Source organism: Phasianus colchicus, chromosome 20 (assembly GCF_987193195.1).
Source record: "Phasianus colchicus chromosome 20, bPhaCol1.hap1.1, whole genome shotgun sequence".
Lineage (NCBI taxonomy): Eukaryota > Metazoa > Chordata > Aves > Galliformes > Phasianidae > Phasianus > Phasianus colchicus.
This window is the reverse complement of record NC_143455.1, coordinates 6,032,896-6,050,748: the sequence shown is the minus strand read 5'-3', so window position 1 is coordinate 6,050,748 and position 17,853 is coordinate 6,032,896. Positions and strand designations below refer to the sequence as shown.

Sequence of the window (17,853 nt, the reverse complement as noted above, 5' to 3'; positions counted from 1 at the left end):
GGCTATTATTTAACTGTTTTGGTTCTGGCAGGGAAGAGCCATTGGGATGGGAACCCACAGCTCTGCACCACAGCAGAAAAAGCATGGGGCACACAGAGCTCCATCCCAAGATGGGGGGGCAGCTCCAAGACACAGCCCTGGAGCCAGGTGTGGGTTGGAACCCGTGTCTACAAGCAAAAGAAGCTGCTCAAAAAATGTCATTAGTGACCACACGTTGGCTGGGCAGAGCTCTGCAGGGTCCAGGTACCACTGGTGACCTACAACCAAAGGGGTTGGTTATGGGGTCAGAGCAGGGTGGGCAGCAGCAGCAGCAGCGCGCGAGAAGCTGGGACCCCTCTGCAGAAGCTCAGCAGCAGCAGCAGCGTCCAATGCACAGCAGCAATGTGCAGAGCTGAGCAGCAGGGCTGGGTGTGCAGGGTCCCACCATCGGGGTGGGGACAAGCAGTGAGCGAGGGCTCACACAGCATGGGTGCAGGAAGGAGAGCGGAGGCACCGTGTGCCCAGCGTCAGCGCCCAGCACAGAGAGGGGCACGCGGAGAGACCGTCAACTTACTAACTATGGGCAGGGGGCATCTCAAAACCTGGCCACTTCAACATCGGGGCTGCAAGGGAAAGAGAAGGCAGGTTGGAGGACACCGGCATGCCTTGATGGGAACAAATGGTGGTGGTTAACGAAAAGAACCGGGTGGAGGCAGCTCTGGGTAGAGGAAGCAGGAGGGAAAAATAAAGTAAAAATAAAAGAAAGAGGAGGAAAAGTGGGACTGATTGAGTGGTGAGTCCAGCAGCACACCCTGTGAGGAGGGGAAGGAGGCACGTGGCTGCGAGTGGTGCAGACCTGCAGGGAGGAGAGGGCAGGAGAGGAGGGGTGGGGGGGTCTGCTTCCTTCCCAATGCCCCCAGACCGATGCAGCCTTGCTGGGAGCCAGGCAGTGGGCATGGGGCAGCCCACTGGCATGCAGCACTGAAGGGAGCAGAGATGCAGCACAGAGAACAGGGTTAAACAGCTTTAACCCCTTAGCAAAGCTGCTTCAACACAAACCAGTCCAAGCTGAGCGCGGGCACTGGGCACTGATGGGATGGGTATGGCCCTTGGCATGGAGGGATGGAGAATGGCAACAACAAAAAACAAAAGGGCATGGCAATGCGGGCGGTGATGGCAGCGCACAGCACGGCAGCCGAAAAAGACACCGAGGCCCAGCTCAATGCAATAAATAAAACTTTTATTCAAACAATAACTCGATACAGGGCACGGTTCTCTCTGGCTTTTGTGGTTGTTTTTTTGTTTTTTGTTTTTTTTTTTAAAAGAAAAAAAGGTTTCAGCACTTTACAGTCTCCATCCAAGTTCTGCTAGGGTGGTCGTCTCCCCTCTACCTTCAGTCATTCAGTGTGACATACCCTGGGTTAAAAATCTTTAGCAAAATCGTGACATCGCTGCAGGAGGGTCTCATCACTGTCTGCTCATAGTGTATAAAACAAAACCTGGTCCGTGTGGCTGCGCGCTCTGCCAGCCAGATCCTAATAAATGGGCACGTGAGAGGTCTTAAAAATCACATCCGAAAAAAAGAAAGGAAGCGTGGCCAGCTCCGTGGTGCCCAGCCCCTTGGCCCCCAGCACGAAGGTGAGGTAACGATACCTTGCTACAAAAAATATATATATATATATTTATAAAACAACGAGGAGGGACCTGCGGGGCCGCCTTTGAGTCCAGCGGAGCAGCAGCCGCTCCGGTGCCAGGAGCTCAGCCCCATTCACTTCACCCTATAGCCAGGTGGAAGTGGATTTGGGGTGCGGGACCCGCGCCGCCCCGCAGCCCAGCGGGTGCTCGGTAACAGTACGTACACCAGGCCATGCATATTGGGTCCATCCTGGGGCATCCTGCCCGCGTCCGCGGCTCGTGTAAAGCCCCAGAGGAGGGATAGTGCATCTCTAACATTCACAAAGTAGTACAAAAAACTGGGTCCCACTAAAAGTGTAAACTGCATCCAGGCTGCTTCAAAGCGAGCACAGACCGATCGGCAGTTTCTGCTCTGAAAAGGCGTCAGAAACAAGGGCACTGTGAACACCGGGGAGGGGTGGAGAAGCACCATGGTTTCCTTGAAGATCACGAGAGAATTTAAAATCCGAAAGTGGAGAAAGAGAAAAAGGAAGGGAGGGAAAAAAAGAAAAAGAAAAAAAAAAAAGAAAAAAAGAGGAGGAGAGAGAAGCAGAGCGCTCTTCTGAGCAGCACAGTGCCGCCGTGAGCCCGGTGTCCTCACACCGTTGATACCAGACTGCTGCTGCCGCTGTGGAACAAAGCAGAGGAGGCTGCCCCAGTGCTGCTTCACTCATTGCCCGCGTGTTTATCCCAAGGACTGAGTGCATTCCATTCATGGCTCTGAGCAGGGCCAGGGGTCCCCAGCACCTGGGGGAGAAGGGAGCAGGGGAACCCCAAGAGGTGGCTGCAGAGACATGGGGCTCCTTGGAGAGGCGCTGGCCCCATGGGGTGTGAGGTTGGGTGCAGCTGGGGCTGGCCCTGGGACCTGCCCTCTGTGAGACACACTGGGTCCCATTCTGCTCCAAGATCTCCAAATCCCAGGCCAACAGGCACAGCCCCCCTCCCCAGGGACATCGCATCACAGCTTCACCCGGAGCGCACACCGACAGTTCGCTTTTAGGCGATGAGAAGGTGAAGGCTTACCTGCTCACAGACCTCGTCCCATAGTCATCGAGACCCTACAGGAGAAGGAGAGGAAGCACAGTGAGACATGGGCTGCACCCATTCCGAGGCCACTGGAGCATCACAAGGACTGACCAAAGTGCATCGGCACCAGGGGATGCTTGGGCAAGAACCGATGCATTTGGAGATGGAAGGGAGAGGATGGAGATGGTTTCAACAGAACTCAGACAGCAAGGGGTAGAGTTGCACCATTCTCTTTGGAACAGGACTTGGTCTGGATAAGGGGAAGCAAGAGCTGAGCCTGGCTTGCTCTGCCCAGCCCCAGACTTTTGAGATGCGAGACACTCGGAAAGGGGTCAGAAGTCTGAGGTACATCAGTGAAATGCTCTGTGGAAGGGGTTTGTGCTGCATTAATTCCCACCAGAAACCATGTGGGTTTTGGGACCATTTTCTCCTTCAGCTCTCAGTGGTGGTTCGCAGGGCAGCACTGGAACCAGTCAGTGTCCCAGGGTCCCCCACAGCCCCCAGCATTCTAGGGACAGCCACTGGTGTCCAGCAGCACTCGTGTCCCTGGAATCACCACATCCAAGAGAAAACGTTCCCCGTGAGCAGCTCATTTCTGGTGGGAGACTGCCATGGAGTCAGCAAGTGTTGTCCATTGGGGGCTCACAGTGCCGCTTTGTGCCATGGCCCCTCGTGCCCTGCCCATTGCACCCAGGAAAGCCAAGCCGACCTTCCCCTCTTCATCCCCTTCTCTCCCACTGCTTCCCCTTTTCCCTGTCCCTTTCTCTGTCAGGAGAGATGCTCGGAAGGGGCTGGGACTGGGCCAGGCATGAGGGCAGCCAGACAAAACCAGGCAACTGCAGGTCCCAATGGCAACATTGCGTGCGCTCGGACTTACAGCTGTCGACCTAGCATAAGGCTTGTAGTGGGCGGGTGGTGGTTGGCAGAGGCCACTGGAATAGTCTTTAATTGCACAACCATAGGGCATAAGGTAGTCCTATAAACAATGAACACACCCTGTTGGAGAGGAGCTCCCAGTCACCGGCACGTGGTTTGCACCACGCTAACACCAAGACACTTCAACACGTTTCTTTCTGCTTTAAAAACACAGATGGGACACTGCTCCAGGAGAGACCAAAGCTCTGACACTCATTCAAGCATCTCCCATTTTAAAACATCCCCTAGTTCAGCAAAGCCCCATCAGTGATCATGGCAGCATGGCTCACCTGGGAGAAGGCGGGCACAGCCACGCTGTACGGCCTCTGCTTGAAGGTGTTGACGTTCTGCGATGGGAAGGCTTGAGAGGACATGCCGTAGTCGGGTGGTGGGATGGCAATGTCATCTTTGTCGAGCAGGTTGCCCGTGCTGCTGCTCTTCCCCTGTTGCAGGCTGTGGAGGAGACAGCAGGACTGTCAGCAGTAGCCAGCACCGCACAGCACCAGGAAGAAGGGCAAGATGCATAGAGCCCTCCCTGAGCGTCCCTCCTGCAGTGCCTTCTGTCCCCATCCGTATCCAACATCCCCATCCATATCCAACATCTCCATCCCCACCACCCCAAACACGGCACTGGAAGCAGTTGAGCTCCACAACGCCCCAGGAGGCACGGAGCTGCAGCACAGGTGTCACCAGCACCAAATGCTGCTCCCCACTACACCAAAGGACATTCTTTGGTGTCCCAACCAAAGAGGATGTTCCTTGGCATTTGTGCACACTGTCCCACAGGGACTTCACAAAGGGCTGCTACCAACTCCATTCTGTTCCATGCCTGGAGTTATCCCCACAGCCATGTCCTATTGTCTACGGGAAAGCAGAAAGTTCCCATCCCAAGGCAGCAACCCTACTCTTGGGGGATACACAGGGTCCCCACCCTGCAAAGCCCCAAGATATGCCAACACTCGGTGCTCCTACCTCGCATGGACCCGCTCACTGCCATCATTGTCAAGGACACGTGTGTAGGAGAAAGGAAACCAGCCCCTCCTGCAAGACAAAGGCAGGGCATCAGCTGATGGGTACTGATGGAGATGGAAAAGGCTGAACTGAACTCCCTGGAGCCAGCCCCGAGGGCAGCAGCACTCACAGTTTTGTTTTCTCGCTCTCTCCATAGTGCCACCCATCCCTGGCCTCCGGCACCAGCAGTGTGATGAGGTCTCCCTCCTTGAAGCTCAGGAGGGTGCTGTTATCCCCAGCAGCATGAGAGAAAATGGCCTGCACTCTTGTCCTGCCGTTCCTCTCGAGCCCTGCAGCCATGGAGCTGGAGCGTGGCAGTGTCTTGTTTTCAGCTGGCAGGAGACAATGACAACAAGGGCTCAGTCCTTCACTTCTTCAGTATCCAGAACTCCAGCTCTTTTATTCTGCCCCAGTAAAGTCCTTGTGTCTGGTTCACCCCCCTGATGCCTCCACACAGCAGCTGTTCACTCCGCAGGCACTATGCACATCACCCACCACCCTGCAGCATCCTCTGTGCCCACCTTCACCTTTGGCATCCAAGCATCCTACAGTGTCTTGGAGTCTCATGGGTTGACTCTTTCCCAAATATCCCCTCTTCTCCTGCCACACTGGAGGGTTTTGCCCCAGTCCCACTGCATGGGGCAGCAACACCCTCATCCTTCATGTGCAGACACATGGAAGCCCAGGCAGGATGCAGACCCTATTCTTGGAACCACCCAACAGCCACAAAGGAGCAGCCACGCTGCGCATCCTCCTTCCCATTCCTCAACATTTTCCTCCTGGAAATCCTATCTGTGGGCTCAGAAATTGGCTCTACTCATTCCCTAACACCATTTCTGGCAGCGTAGATGGCACCACTCTGCCACCAGGCACCAGGAAACCTCACCTGAGGCGTAGCTGTTTTTCGGGGTCACGTTTTTGCGAACGGGAAGCGTGTTCGAGTAAGAGTCGCTCAGCTGCTTCTGAGGCTGGGGAGGAGATAAAGATTTGGGCTGTGCTGGCTTCACCTCAGACCAGTGGTTGTAATCGTCACTGTCTGGGCCCGAGACTCCGTTCACCGCCGGCATGGCCTCCTGCATGCGCTATGGAGACAGGAGGGGAGGGAGGGGAAGATGGGGACGGCTCCATTAGGGCACCTAGCGAGCTCTGGGGATGGGCACGCAGCGCCTGTGGGGTTCAGCTTCCTCCTGACACACTGCTGCAAGCTGCCTTACACCCACCAAACCCCTCCTGAGCTCTACTGCTCAGCTGTCAGCCCCAGTATTGGGCAGGAGATCCTTTACTATGGGTACTTCTATCATGCAAGGTTGCTCCATGCACCTCTCTGCAACACACGTTGGCCTCTGGCACTGGGCAGGAGACCCTTTTCTGAGAGCAATTCCATCACACAAGGTTGCTCTGTGCACTTCTGCAGGGTGCCTCAGCCCCCAGCATTGACCAGGACTCCCATATTTAAGAGCAATTCCACCATGCAAGATTGCTCTGTGCACTTCTGCAGGGTGCATCAGCCTTCAGCGCCAGGCAAGAGATTCTTCCCTAAGGGCACTTCCATCATGCAAGGTTCCTCCATGCACTTTTATGGGGTGCCTTGGTCCCAGCTTGCCAATGCCAGCCCGAGGCCAGGTAAGTGCAACCCCTAGCTGCCCACCACCCACCCAAGCCCCCCAGAGCCACAACCCTGGGGTGTCCAGCCCCATGCGCCCACATGTGACAAAGGCAACTTGCTGAGGACAACGATGACGCTGGCCTGGGTCATCCCTCCAGCTTTGCTCAGAAGGGCAGGACAACTTCCACCACCAAGATACTTACTCCGACAAAAGGTGCCAGCTCCGGGGGAACAGGGAGAGGTTTGGCACCAGGAATGGGGTCAGAGATGATGAGGTTGGACTTGGATGTAGACAGAGGGCTGGGCATGATGGTGCCATTGCTGCTGGCAGCCATCTGCTGCATCAGCTGGATGGCACGGTCCGGGATCTTGTTGGGATCAGAGCATGACTGCTGCCACAGCGGGAGCTTCTGTGTCAGCATCTCTTTCCCCTGCAAGGAGGGAATGCAGCATGAGGGCACAGGGATGGGCAGCACCCAACCCTGCAGGAGCTTCAGCAAGAAAGGACCAAGAAAGGCACAGCACACTGGATGGACTCCTTTACGTATGGCACGAGCAAAGGAAGACCTGGGGACCCACTGCTTCCAGGCTCTGCTAGCAGCAAAGCCAGGAAGAGTGACAAAAGAGGGAAGGGAAAGGGATCATCTCTCACAGCCCCACTCCTGGCACATGGCTCATACAGGCTGCAGGGATGCACCACTCTCCCCCCCCCAGTAAAACCACCATAAAACTGCAGGTCAGGATTCCCAATGACACTCCAACGTCACAGGCTGCAGTGCCCGCAGCAGGGGCATGTTAATGTGACAGATGCCTGTGACACCTTCACTGCACACAGAGACGGGAGGATCACACTCGTGCTGTGCACTGTGACACAGGTTCAGGGATGAGCTTCTGTTTGGGGCTGCTTAACCTCAGCAGCCTCCACCACCCACAGCCAGCACGCTGCTCCTGGCTGCAGCAAGGGGACAGAGCTGACCTCAGCCAGCTTATGCAGCCATGGCAACTGAGAGCATCCCATCACGCAGCCCCACGGGAGCAGATGTCCCAATCCCACCTCTCCAGGTCACTCCTCACCCAAACACAGTGTTCAGCCCCACATACAGCACACCCAGAGCAGAGCTGAGCTGCAGGGGGTGGCACTGCACTCCTGCAGGTGCTCTCATGGGAACACAACCCAATGCACACACCAAACAAAATAAACCTCCCACACCCTGCACAGATGCCCCAAAGGTTTCCTACTGCCCACCTACCACACACCTCATCACCCACCACCAGCCACTGTGGCCATGCACAGCACTCAGTGCTGACACTGCACCACCATCCCATCCGCTCAGCTCCTCTCCCTGCAAACTGCAGCAAGAGCAGGAGCAGCACCATGCCATGGCCACAGCTGCACTGCAGGTGCCACCACCTATCTTGGGGAGGGGGCTTTTCCCCTTTGAAGCAAGCATATGTTGGTGACTGATTCAGCCCCACGGCGCAGCACGAGGATGGTGCTGACTAAGCCCAATTCTTCCCATTGCTCCCCGGTGCCAAGCGCGGCGGTGACAGATGGGTGCCACGAGTGCTGGGGGGTGGCAGAGAACACGCAGGAGGGGAGCACGAGGCTGCTAGGAGCCGTGTGCATGCAGCCTGTGTATGGGCTCTGCTCCAGCCCTGTGCAGCCCAGGGAATGGCCCCCAGCCTCTGTAACCAGGCTCGGAAGTGGACAGCGGGCTGGAGCAGATGGAGGTTTGATTCCTTCCTTTGCTATGGACAGGGGGTGATGTGGGTGGGAAGGGGCCCTCTGGCACCTCTGCAGGAACTTTGATCAGAGCAAGAACATCACCTGCTTTGCATTTCTTCTGCTTTTACGAATCAGGAGGAGCCGATGAATGAACATCTGGAGGAGCCCCAAAACCACAATGACCAGGCACATGGCGAACATAATGCATGCAGGTGAATACAGCCCTGCACGCCCACCACTACCTCCCACCCTGTGCAGGTGAAACTGCATCAAGAGAAGGCAGACAGCAACAGCACACCCACTGGGGTGACCATGCCCCAAAACCCTCCTGGCCAAGAGCTGCCCATGGCAGCCTCCAGCATGCCTTCCTGCAGCACCACTACATCACTGCCCTCCCAGCACACCCACAGCTTGCACCATCTCAGCCTGCTCCCCGTTGCTGCGAGCTCCCCAGGCACATAGAAGCCCCTTCTCACCTTGGCATGGTAGGTGATTGCACTCTTGGCCACAGCACACTGCTTCTCCACCAGGAAGCAGAACCGCCGCCTCTCCTCGGTCAGAGCTGTCTTATAGCCATCGGAGACGTAATTCTCCAGCTCACCTTGCTTGTTGCTGATGGCCTCAATGTACTGGAGAGGAAGAAGGAGCAGAGAGGTGACCGTGATGCCCGGTGTACCCCACAAGCACCCACACCTGTTAGCAGGGGAGATGTTTGTGGGTGGGAGTAGCAGCAGAGGCAGCTCGGGGGATGCCCACCGGGGCTCCTCAGCACAGGACACATACACATGTGCCTGCACGTCCCCTCCAACCCACCCGTATTCATCAGAACCCCACGCAGAGCTGCTGACTCAGCGCGCGGGCTGAGCCGTACTGTGCAGCCGCCCTCTCACCAAACGGGCACTGGAGGCTGTCCGGGCCCTCCCCCACCCCAATGCTGGCAGCAGCCCCCGCTCATCTCCTCTCCTGCACCCCCGGGACAGCAATGCACATAGAACATGTGGGGCTGGAGCAACGCTGCTGGGTGCCACAGCCCAGAATAGCATGCATGAGGTGCACAGCCCATAGGAGCGTGCACACAGCATCTCCCCCCTTGGCACTGAGCTTTCTGCTGCAAGCAGCCATTCCTCGATGCCGGCCCCAGCAGGGCCCCTGCCAGCACCGGGCAGGGATGCTGCAGACACAGCAGAAGGAGGCTCTGCTGCTGGCACAGCTCCTGCTCCACCTACATGGCTTCTGCCAGCTTGACTGCTTGGCTGTGCCTGCGCACACTCTGCCAGCAGGAACGGGGCACGTTTGGTGTGGAGCAGAAAACAGCACATGGAGCAGACCCATGCGGTGCAAGCATGGCACAGAGCTTCAGAACAGCACAGCGACCGCATCCATCAGCGCACAGGAGATGTTCCCATCTCCTAAACCAGCCTCTTCCTCCTCCCCTGCCCTCGCTCTGCCCCCAGCTCCTCTGCAAGGAGCAGCCAGCACCAAACCCCATGAGGAGCATTGCACATCCCCAGCTCCAGGACACGTCCTGCACCGAGTGGGGCACATTACTGCCATTGCCTCCTCCCAGGACAGAGGCATCAGAAAGCTATAAGCAGCCTGGGCACTGCTGAACCTGCTCCAGGATCCTCCCTGAGACAGGAACTGAACTGGAAATTCAGGGCCCAAAGCAGCTTTGCTGCTTTCTTCATGTTGAATGGTTATTTTTAGCATGCTACAGTATTTATTAGCAGACACACAAAATGGAGCAAACCTCAACAAAGCACTGAGATTAAGTGATGTCCCAGACATCAAAGAGGGCTCAGGGCAGAACTGGAGTCCCCGCCACCCCACGCAGCACCCCAGTAAGGGGGGGCCCTGCAGGAGGAAGCTGGCACCTGGCTGCTGTGGGGCAGCCCCACAGCACCAACAGGGCTGAAGGATGGGTAAATATCCCACCCGTAGCCACAAGCATCACTCCTAGGACAAATTTCTTTCTCCCAGCTCAGAAAATCTAGACATAAGAACTGCAGTACCACAGGTGTTTGTGCATCCCCCAAGTGAAGCTGCAGGGAGAGCTGGGCTGGGGGACGTGAAAGCAGGCACAGCCTGGGGGTGGCACAGGCAGAGCAGGAACAGCAGCTCCTGTGTGGGCAGAGGTGTGCTGAGCATTGCCCTCCACCCCCACCAGTGCCAGCCTGGGGTGCAGAGCTGAGAGGTGTGCACATGGCAGCAGTGATGCTCCAGCCCAGGGATGCAGAGCTTGGCACCTTCAGCTCAGCAGTTTAATATATGGGGTTGGGGAGGAACGCAGGAGGGGCATGCAGTGTGCTGCCAGCCAGGCAGGTAAGCTTCTCCCAGCAATGGGAGACTTCCAGTTTTAATCACGACTACAGCACACAAAGCCTTATTTACATCCCCGATTCCAATCTTGCTTTGCAGCTATACTTTTAATTACTTCGCTAACGAAGGGCTTGCCTTAACGGCTGCGACCAGTTAGAACACGTCCATTTGCAAGCAGTCTGTGCACTAAATTTAGTGCTCTCGCTGCTTTGTGCACTGCGTGGAGATAAGCACAGCATGCCATGGGTTTGTTCTGAGCAGTGCTTTGTACACGGGTTACCCCACAAAACGGTGAGCACTACCAGCTCTCATTTGGGGCTCACTCCAATGGCAGTGCTGTGTCCCACTGGGGGTGACACCTGTGCTGCACAACCCATGGGCACCACTGGGTGCCATCACCTCAACATCCCCACGGACAGAGCTTCAAATTCTCATTTTAAGCATCATCTAAACAAAAATCTCATCTCACAGGGGAAAGCCCCCCCACTCCATGGGGGCACCCAACCAGGCAGTGCTGGCGGTATGGAGCCCAGTGCAGGCGCCTCTGGCAGCTCCAAGAAGCTTTTCTGGGTTTCTAGGTTGGAGAAACCTCAGATAACCCCCCCTTCCCCCGCTCCTGAGCGCATCACCTCGCTGTCACCGGAGCCGCTGACCCAATTAGCACAGCGGCACGTGGTGGGGCTGGAGCCCATCCCGGGGTGCTCACGGGTGGCAGCCCCAAGGGGAGCAGCACTGCAGGGTGGGGTGGGGACACGGCTGCTGCTTGGGGGCACCAGAAGCCCCGTGGTGGCACAGCTCAGGGATGCACAGCAGGGCATGGCATCATTCAGCATAGCTGGGGATGCTCCATTCAGAAAGCCTGTCTGAATCACTCCAGAGCAGCCAGCTAGCACAGGTGGAGGAGCAGTATCATTACTGAACTTCACCCAAGTCCTTAATAACAACACAGGTGCACTGAAAAAAAGAAATCAGTTCAAACCGTTCTACCCAAGAACACAAGAACTAGTTAAGGATGTAAGCCAAGGGCAATGCTAATCACCACGGCACTGAGCTCTGCTGCAGAAATCACCATGACAGATCCTTGTCAGCAATCGGGTGCATCTGCCAGCACAGCAAAATGGGCTGAGAGGAGGACCTGCGCAGACAAAAGGGGAGCAAACACAGGGAGCACACTGTGTGTCACCAGAAGACCACTGCAGGCACAGCCACAAACTTGAGCCGGATGCAGAGCAGGGAGGGGACTGTGATCCTGTGCTGTCCCCAAAACAGAGCTCCTGTCTGGGATGAGGTGAGATGGAACTGGCAGCACTCAGCAGTGGGAGATGGGGGTGAGGAAGCTGGCGTGCCGGGCTGATGGGGCAGGAGGCACTGCATGGAAGGAGTGACCACTGCGAGGAGAGGGGATCTATTTAAGGAACCACAAGGGAGAATAATTAGAAAGTAATGGGATAAAATAAGATAGAAGTTAGGCTGATTAACCAAGAAAGAGCTTTTAAGCTGTCAAATAGTCTCAAGGAAGAGCAGCTCCAAGCCTACAGCACAGCACAGGGTCAGAGGTGAGACCAGCAGCCCCTTGGCTTTCAGGAAAAGGTCTTCTCATCTCCAGAAGCTGCTCCTTGCATAGAGGTTACACTCCTTGCCTTGGGTTTTATGCTGAATTTTCTATTTCTTTAGCAGGTTTTGAGAACGAGCCTTGCCAAGGGATACACCCTGCATCCAACTCTAGAGGAGGCAGTGCCTGAGTCACATCCAAAAGCCCCCAACGCCTCCTCCAAAGAGCCCTGCAAGAAATAGCCCCCCCCAGCAAGCAGGCACCTGGTGTATCCCATCCCCATCTCCATTTCATCGTGGTCACCCCAGGTGTGCTGTGTCCTGCCACTGAAGCTCAACAGCTGCCCTCTCCCCCATCACTGAAACACGCTGCCTTCCCCCCTTACACCTCCATCTCACATCTGCTCTGCAGGGCAGTGCCTCATCCTTTGACTATTCCTGTATGCTTTATGTAACACCACGTACACAGCTCTGTGCAGGAACACGTTCCTGCAGCACAGTGCTTCCTGCAGCCAGCCCTCAGCCACGCAAATGTCCCCTCAACCTGGGGACAGCTCAGGGCAGCCACTCCATGTTGGGATCTGGTGCCGAGATGTGCATTACATGGGCTGAGTCCTGCCTTCCGTAAGGGCCACGAAGCATCTCAGCCAGAGAAAGAGAGGCTTTAGGCTTCATTTCTTTATCAAAATCAATCCACTCGGTTGAGCTTATTTGCAGCAGCTGCTGTGGCAGTTGCAGGAACAGCCCCAGGAAGCGGCACTCAGGCAGCAGGGATGGATGTGACAGCACGGAGCACAGCCCCAGCCCATGGCTGTGACACTGCATTTGGACACAGCACCACCAGGGCTCAAAGCACAAGGAAACCGGGGGTAAGGGATCTGCAGCCCCGCAGCTTTTACGTAATTCCTCCCCGTTTGACTTTCACATCAGCCCTCGTAACCTGGTTGTGCACATTCCCCATCAGCCCGTGCTTCTTGACCCATCGCTAAAATTACTTCTCCCGGTGGGAACAGAAAATGAGGTTTCAATTACCAAAGTTTCTAAAAAACCCCCGGGCTATTTGGCACAGCAGTGTTTAATGCTCACACCGCTCCCACGGGAGCACACGGGGACAGCAGCAGGGACTGTCCCTGCACTGACCACAGCCACCTCCAACCCAGCCTCACAGGGAAGTCCCACTGCTCACAGCACAATGGATGGACAGTTGGAACCCACACTGCTGCTGGCTCATTCAATCGAGGTCTGAAATCCTAAAACCTCAGCAACCACAGAACAGGGAAAGCAGATTGAGGCAGCACCGCAGCCCAAACTTCCCTTCCCCTGTGCAACAGCTCTGGACTAATTCACCAGAAATCAAACACTGGCGTTACTGCCACCTTCAGCAGCACAGCCCTTAACCACTACACCTCTGCTGACAATCCCTGCAGCAGCCAAACCGTGCTCTGAGCTGCTGTAAGCAATGACTCTGTCTTTATGGAAAGCCACTCTGTGCTTTCATCCTGCAAAACCCCTCCTTGCCCACCAGACCCCACAGCTGCACAGCATCCAAGCTCTCACTGTGCACTGCTGTGCATGCAGCAGCACCAAGCAACCCCCAGCTCTGCAACCCCAAAACGACCCGTGTGCAACACCCACCCTTATTTCTGCCTTCCACATGGGGAAACCTGCACTGAAGAGACACAGGGAAGACAACCCAGGTTGTCCCAGCAGGTTCAAACCAATCCCATGCTGTGTTATGAACTGTGGTCACCTTGTGAGCACGGAGGAGGCAGATAGGAGCAATTTGCTTCCCGCAGCATTAAGCACAGAGATGATGACAGAGCATCAGATTCCTGGATGCTGAGTGCTACAGTAACTTAAGTGGATGAGTCTTCAAAGAAAGAATATGATTTTATAGCCTTATTGAATGGGATGAGTTATGTCGGCACTGGGATGCATCTGCCAACAGCAGCTTTCCCATGACAGAACCAAACCATCACCCTGACTCCAACCCACCCTCACTGCCCACAGAAAGGTTTTATGAAGCAAGAACCCCCCATTGAGACATGAGCAGCTCCTCCAGCATCGAGGGAGGACTCTGATCTGAGACTGGGGAACAAAGCCAGCAGTTGAGCAGTTTCATTGCTCTTTAAGCTTAAAAGCCATCATAAGGCTTTTTTGCCGAGATAAGCACTTCCTAAATACTTACTGCTGAAAGATTAAAGGAATGAAAGCCTGATCCTGTTTTCCTCTTTGCCCACAGATGATGTGCTATCAGAACTATCCCTATTGGTGCTGCTTTGTGGTGGGAGCACCAAACCATTGCTGCTCCTCCTGGCTGCAGTGGGTTCCTTCCTTTCTCCAGTGCGTGGTGGGAATCCCAGCAACACAGCAGCCCTGGGGACCCCACAGGAGTCAGGAGGCCCCAGCAGCACTGCCCATCCCTACCAGCAGCTCTTGTAGGTGAGGGGACCCCTCTGCAGGTGCTGATGCCACGCATTTCCTCCCACAGAGCCGCCTTGCTGCTCAACAGGTCTGCTCTCAGCAGAGATCAGGAGCAACAGATTGCAGAGACACCAGCACTCCAAAGTGGTTTCAGCTGCTCAGCTTTCAGGGAAGTGCCAGCCTGCACGCGGGACACCTCAGTCACACTGCAGCAACACCTCCTGAAGATGCTCCAATTAACCGTGCACAAGCAGCTCGGTACAGACACAGGAGCTGGGAGGCTGCAAATGAAATGAGCTCAGCTCGGAGCACTTCAGCTCAGCACAGGGGCTGTGCTCAGCCTGGATGGCTGCTGAAATGTTTTTTTTTTTCCTCCTGTGATTATCCTGATTCATGCTACCGAGGGAACAAGCAATCTCCCAGATTTTAGTGCAATTAACAGCGTCACTTTCCCAGCTATCTGCTAGTTATTTACTGCATTCCTGTGCACAGCCCCAGCGGTGCTTAGATTCCTGTTGGCAGGGCTGTGCTATCGGCCCATCAGCTACCAGTTGCAACAAAATCTGGTCCCAACATAACATCTATTCTCTTAGACACAGCAGCACGCAATTTCCAGCTTTGGGGTTAAGCTTCCTCTTTTCCCCAACAAGGACAGCGCTGTGCTGCAGCACTTGCAGCCAGAGCAGCTCTGCAGAGAGATGCACCAACCTCTTGTTAAAGCCTGCCACGCTGAGACAGCTCCCAGAGCAACTCAAATCAAAGCCTACAGACCGATTCGTGCCACGGGTGCATCACAACACTGCACTACAGTCCCTCACCATGCCACGGGATGCATCCAGGGATGCTCAGCAGCCTCGCTCTTCAGCCTGCCAGCAGCCAAAGCTGTGCAAAGGGGCTGTGAGCCCCCAGCCCTGAGCAGCACAGGCACAGCCCCATCAGCACAGAGCAGCCCACGCCGCAGTCACGCAGCCATGATTCACTTGCCAGCCTCCTCCCTCACAAGCTCGCCACCGGGCGGGCTGGGGGAAGGGCCGCCCGTCAGAAGGCACTGAAAATATTTAAGCAAAACACCATCCAGAGGGAGATGGATCTGGCACAACAGAAACTAATGATCTTTTCGGGTTCATTCATTAGGGAGGAGGGGAAAAAAAGAAAGAAAAAAAAAAAAACAAACAGTAACCCAACAAACCACCAGCTGTGGTGGATCCAGCAGGGTTAGTCACCACCAGCACACCTCTTGCATGGCACCAGCACAAGCTCAGCTTGGGCACAGTCACATCCCCATGTCATCCCAGTGCCTCCCTGGCTGCTCCTACAGCCCCAGCACACAGCTGGGAGGGTGATGGGCACAGGGGTGCTGCCCTCCCCCCGCCCTGCTCCTACCTGCAGCTCCTTGTCTGAGTACTTCTGGGGGTTTTTGCTTCCTTGGCTCTTCTTCCGCAGCTTCTTCAGCTCAGCCTGGCACTTGTCGAGCGAGTCGCCCTTGTTCCTTTGCTCTGTTTGGTATTTCTTCAGCGCAGCCTGGGGGTGAGAGGGGCTGGCTCAGAGCAGCCCAAGGGGGGGCGATGCGGAACCCCCAGCCCTGGGAGCAAACAGGGGTTGGGAGACCACATTCCAAATGGTGACACATCTGATGGCCCAGGGACATGGCCAGGGGCTGAATTGGGACACTTACGCTCAGGTAGCGCGAGTCCAGCTCCACCTTCTGCTCCAGCTGTGTCAGAAGCTCGTTGTGGAAGGACTTCAGCTGCAAGAAGAGAGCAAACACAGGTTCTGAGCTCTGCCACCCAGAGCATCACTGAGCACTGCCCAGAATCCATGTGATGGAAACCAGGGCTGCACAGAGCTGACACCAGGAGGGCAGCGGGGCTGGGGCTGAGCAGGTGAAAAGGATGCTGCCAGCAGCACGGGATGGACAGGTGCTCAGAGACAGACCTGGTCGCAACACCAGCAGATTGAGAGGGACTGGGTGCCCTGGCTGAGCCCTCACCAACTCCAGAGATCTGATCTGGGGGCTCAGAGGGGTTCTTTCTGCCCAGGCTGAGCACCACAGCACCAACATGTGCTCACCATTTCCTCCAGCTGGTTCTGGATCTGCCTGTGGACTTCAGCCATCTGGAAGAGCACATCTCCTGGAACGACAAGGCGAGAGGAGGGGGCTTCAGGCACGGAGCTGGGGGCACTCAGACAGGGGGAAGGGATCCATTCAGCTTTGGTGGCTGTGAGCACACCATGAAACGGGGCAGCCATGCTACAGGGGAAGGGCTGTCCCAGCAGAGGGATCCCAGCTCTGCTTCCACTCTTCCTTCAATTCTTCTTTTCCAATACAAGGCCTTCAAGTCTTGTTCCCACTCAGCTTTCCCCAGACAGGAAGAGCCACATCCTGCCCCAAAGCCCCACCACAGACGGAGCCAGGCAGCCCCACAGAGCCGCTCTGCAGGAGCTGTGCCAGCCTCAGACCCATGGCACCATCAGCCCCAGCCCACACCAGGTCACCCTGCTCCCATCCCCATGGGACCATGCACACGGGCCACGCTCCAATAGCAAGCAATTAGGAACACTCTGGTCCAACGTGCTTTAGCTCACAGCTGAAGCAATTCGTACTTTGCACCCGCACAGCGCGTCTCAAAACTCTGCAAACATTCAAATCTGACCCCTTTGTTCTGGGCATATGCCAGCCCCTGTGCTTTGAAAGGGGGAAAATCTCAAAGGGCTGAGGGCGCTGGGACAGGCGCAGGGTGGCACAGGGCAGGGAGCAGAGCAGTAGTGCACAAAGTAAGGCGACCAGCAGCTCTGCTCCCACACCAGTCCAGCTCTCCGCAGCTGGAGACACGCCGTTAACTTTTACGGCTGCTTTGCAAGATGCTGAGCAAAGCAAAGCCGAGCAGCCCGCGGTGCTGAGGTGCTGCAGCCGTAGTAGCTCCATACATCGGCACTGAAAAAGCTCCACGCATGAATGGGAAGGCCTGGGCCAAAGGTTACCCTGACAAGACTGCAGGAAATTGCTCTCCGGTTGGGCTGTGACTGCTCAATCATAGGAAATGCACAAATTCCCACTACCAGGAGGGCAAGAAAAGTGACGTCATGCTGTAGCTCGGCTGAGATTTCTTTTTCTCCAAGAGTATATTGGCACAAAGGTGGCTTCCCCATATTTCCAAAGCTCATGCTGTGCTCTTTCCCCTTCCCATCAGATCAAACCCAGCAGTAGCAGCAGTCAGGCCAGGGCTCTGCCAGCACTGCTGTGCACAGAACACACGCAGGGAAGGGATGAGATGCTCAGAAATAACACACAGCCCCAGATCAGCACCGTGCAGCTCTACCCCTGCGCTCCCCACCCAGCTCCCAGCAGCAGCGAGGTGGAGAAGCACCTCCCAGGACACCGATTGCCATCTCTGCTGATACTTTCTCCTCCACCATCCCCTCCGGCTGTTATCACAGCTGAATGTGGGGAGTTTCAACCCCGGCTGGATGCCGTTCCACATCAAACCGGGCAGGGCAGAGCCGTCTCTCCTACACTGCATGTCTCACTGCCCTGTGTGCATGTGCTCCAATGGGGTCAGTGCTGCTGCTTTACCAGCTTGGGTGCTGGGTGAGAGGGAGAACCCAGAGCCTGCACAGCTCC

At 55.9% G+C, this 17,853-nt stretch overlaps 1 protein-coding gene across 6 annotated transcripts in view; it reads right to left on the bottom strand.

Annotated features, from left to right (window-relative positions):
• Nucleotides 1–17,853, bottom strand: part of BAIAP2 (BAR/IMD domain containing adaptor protein 2) — a 32,459-nt gene that overhangs the window by 2,720 nt on the left and 11,886 nt on the right. Inside the window, exons 4-14 of one of the 6 annotated variants that reach the window (XM_090121934.1) lie at nucleotides 16,302–16,363; nucleotides 15,907–15,978; nucleotides 15,615–15,752; nucleotides 8,414–8,566; nucleotides 6,415–6,642; nucleotides 5,492–5,687; nucleotides 4,736–4,937; nucleotides 4,567–4,635; nucleotides 3,885–4,047; nucleotides 3,557–3,655; nucleotides 2,677–2,711 (exon numbers count right to left, since the gene is read on the bottom strand). In XM_090121934.1, coding sequence (XP_089978060.1) covers nucleotides 2,677–2,711; nucleotides 3,557–3,655; nucleotides 3,885–4,047; nucleotides 4,567–4,635; nucleotides 4,736–4,937; nucleotides 5,492–5,687; nucleotides 6,415–6,642; nucleotides 8,414–8,566; nucleotides 15,615–15,752; nucleotides 15,907–15,978; nucleotides 16,302–16,363 — 1,417 coding nt within the window. Of the gene's footprint in view, nucleotides 1–553; nucleotides 603–1,198; nucleotides 2,282–2,676; nucleotides 2,712–3,556; nucleotides 3,656–3,884; nucleotides 4,048–4,566; nucleotides 4,636–4,735; nucleotides 4,938–5,491; nucleotides 5,688–6,414; nucleotides 6,643–8,413; nucleotides 8,567–15,614; nucleotides 15,753–15,906; nucleotides 15,979–16,301; nucleotides 16,364–17,853 lie in introns of those variants that run through there. The other 5 variants (XM_031598909.2, XM_031598908.2, XM_031598911.2 and 2 more) reach the window with 5 other exon arrangements.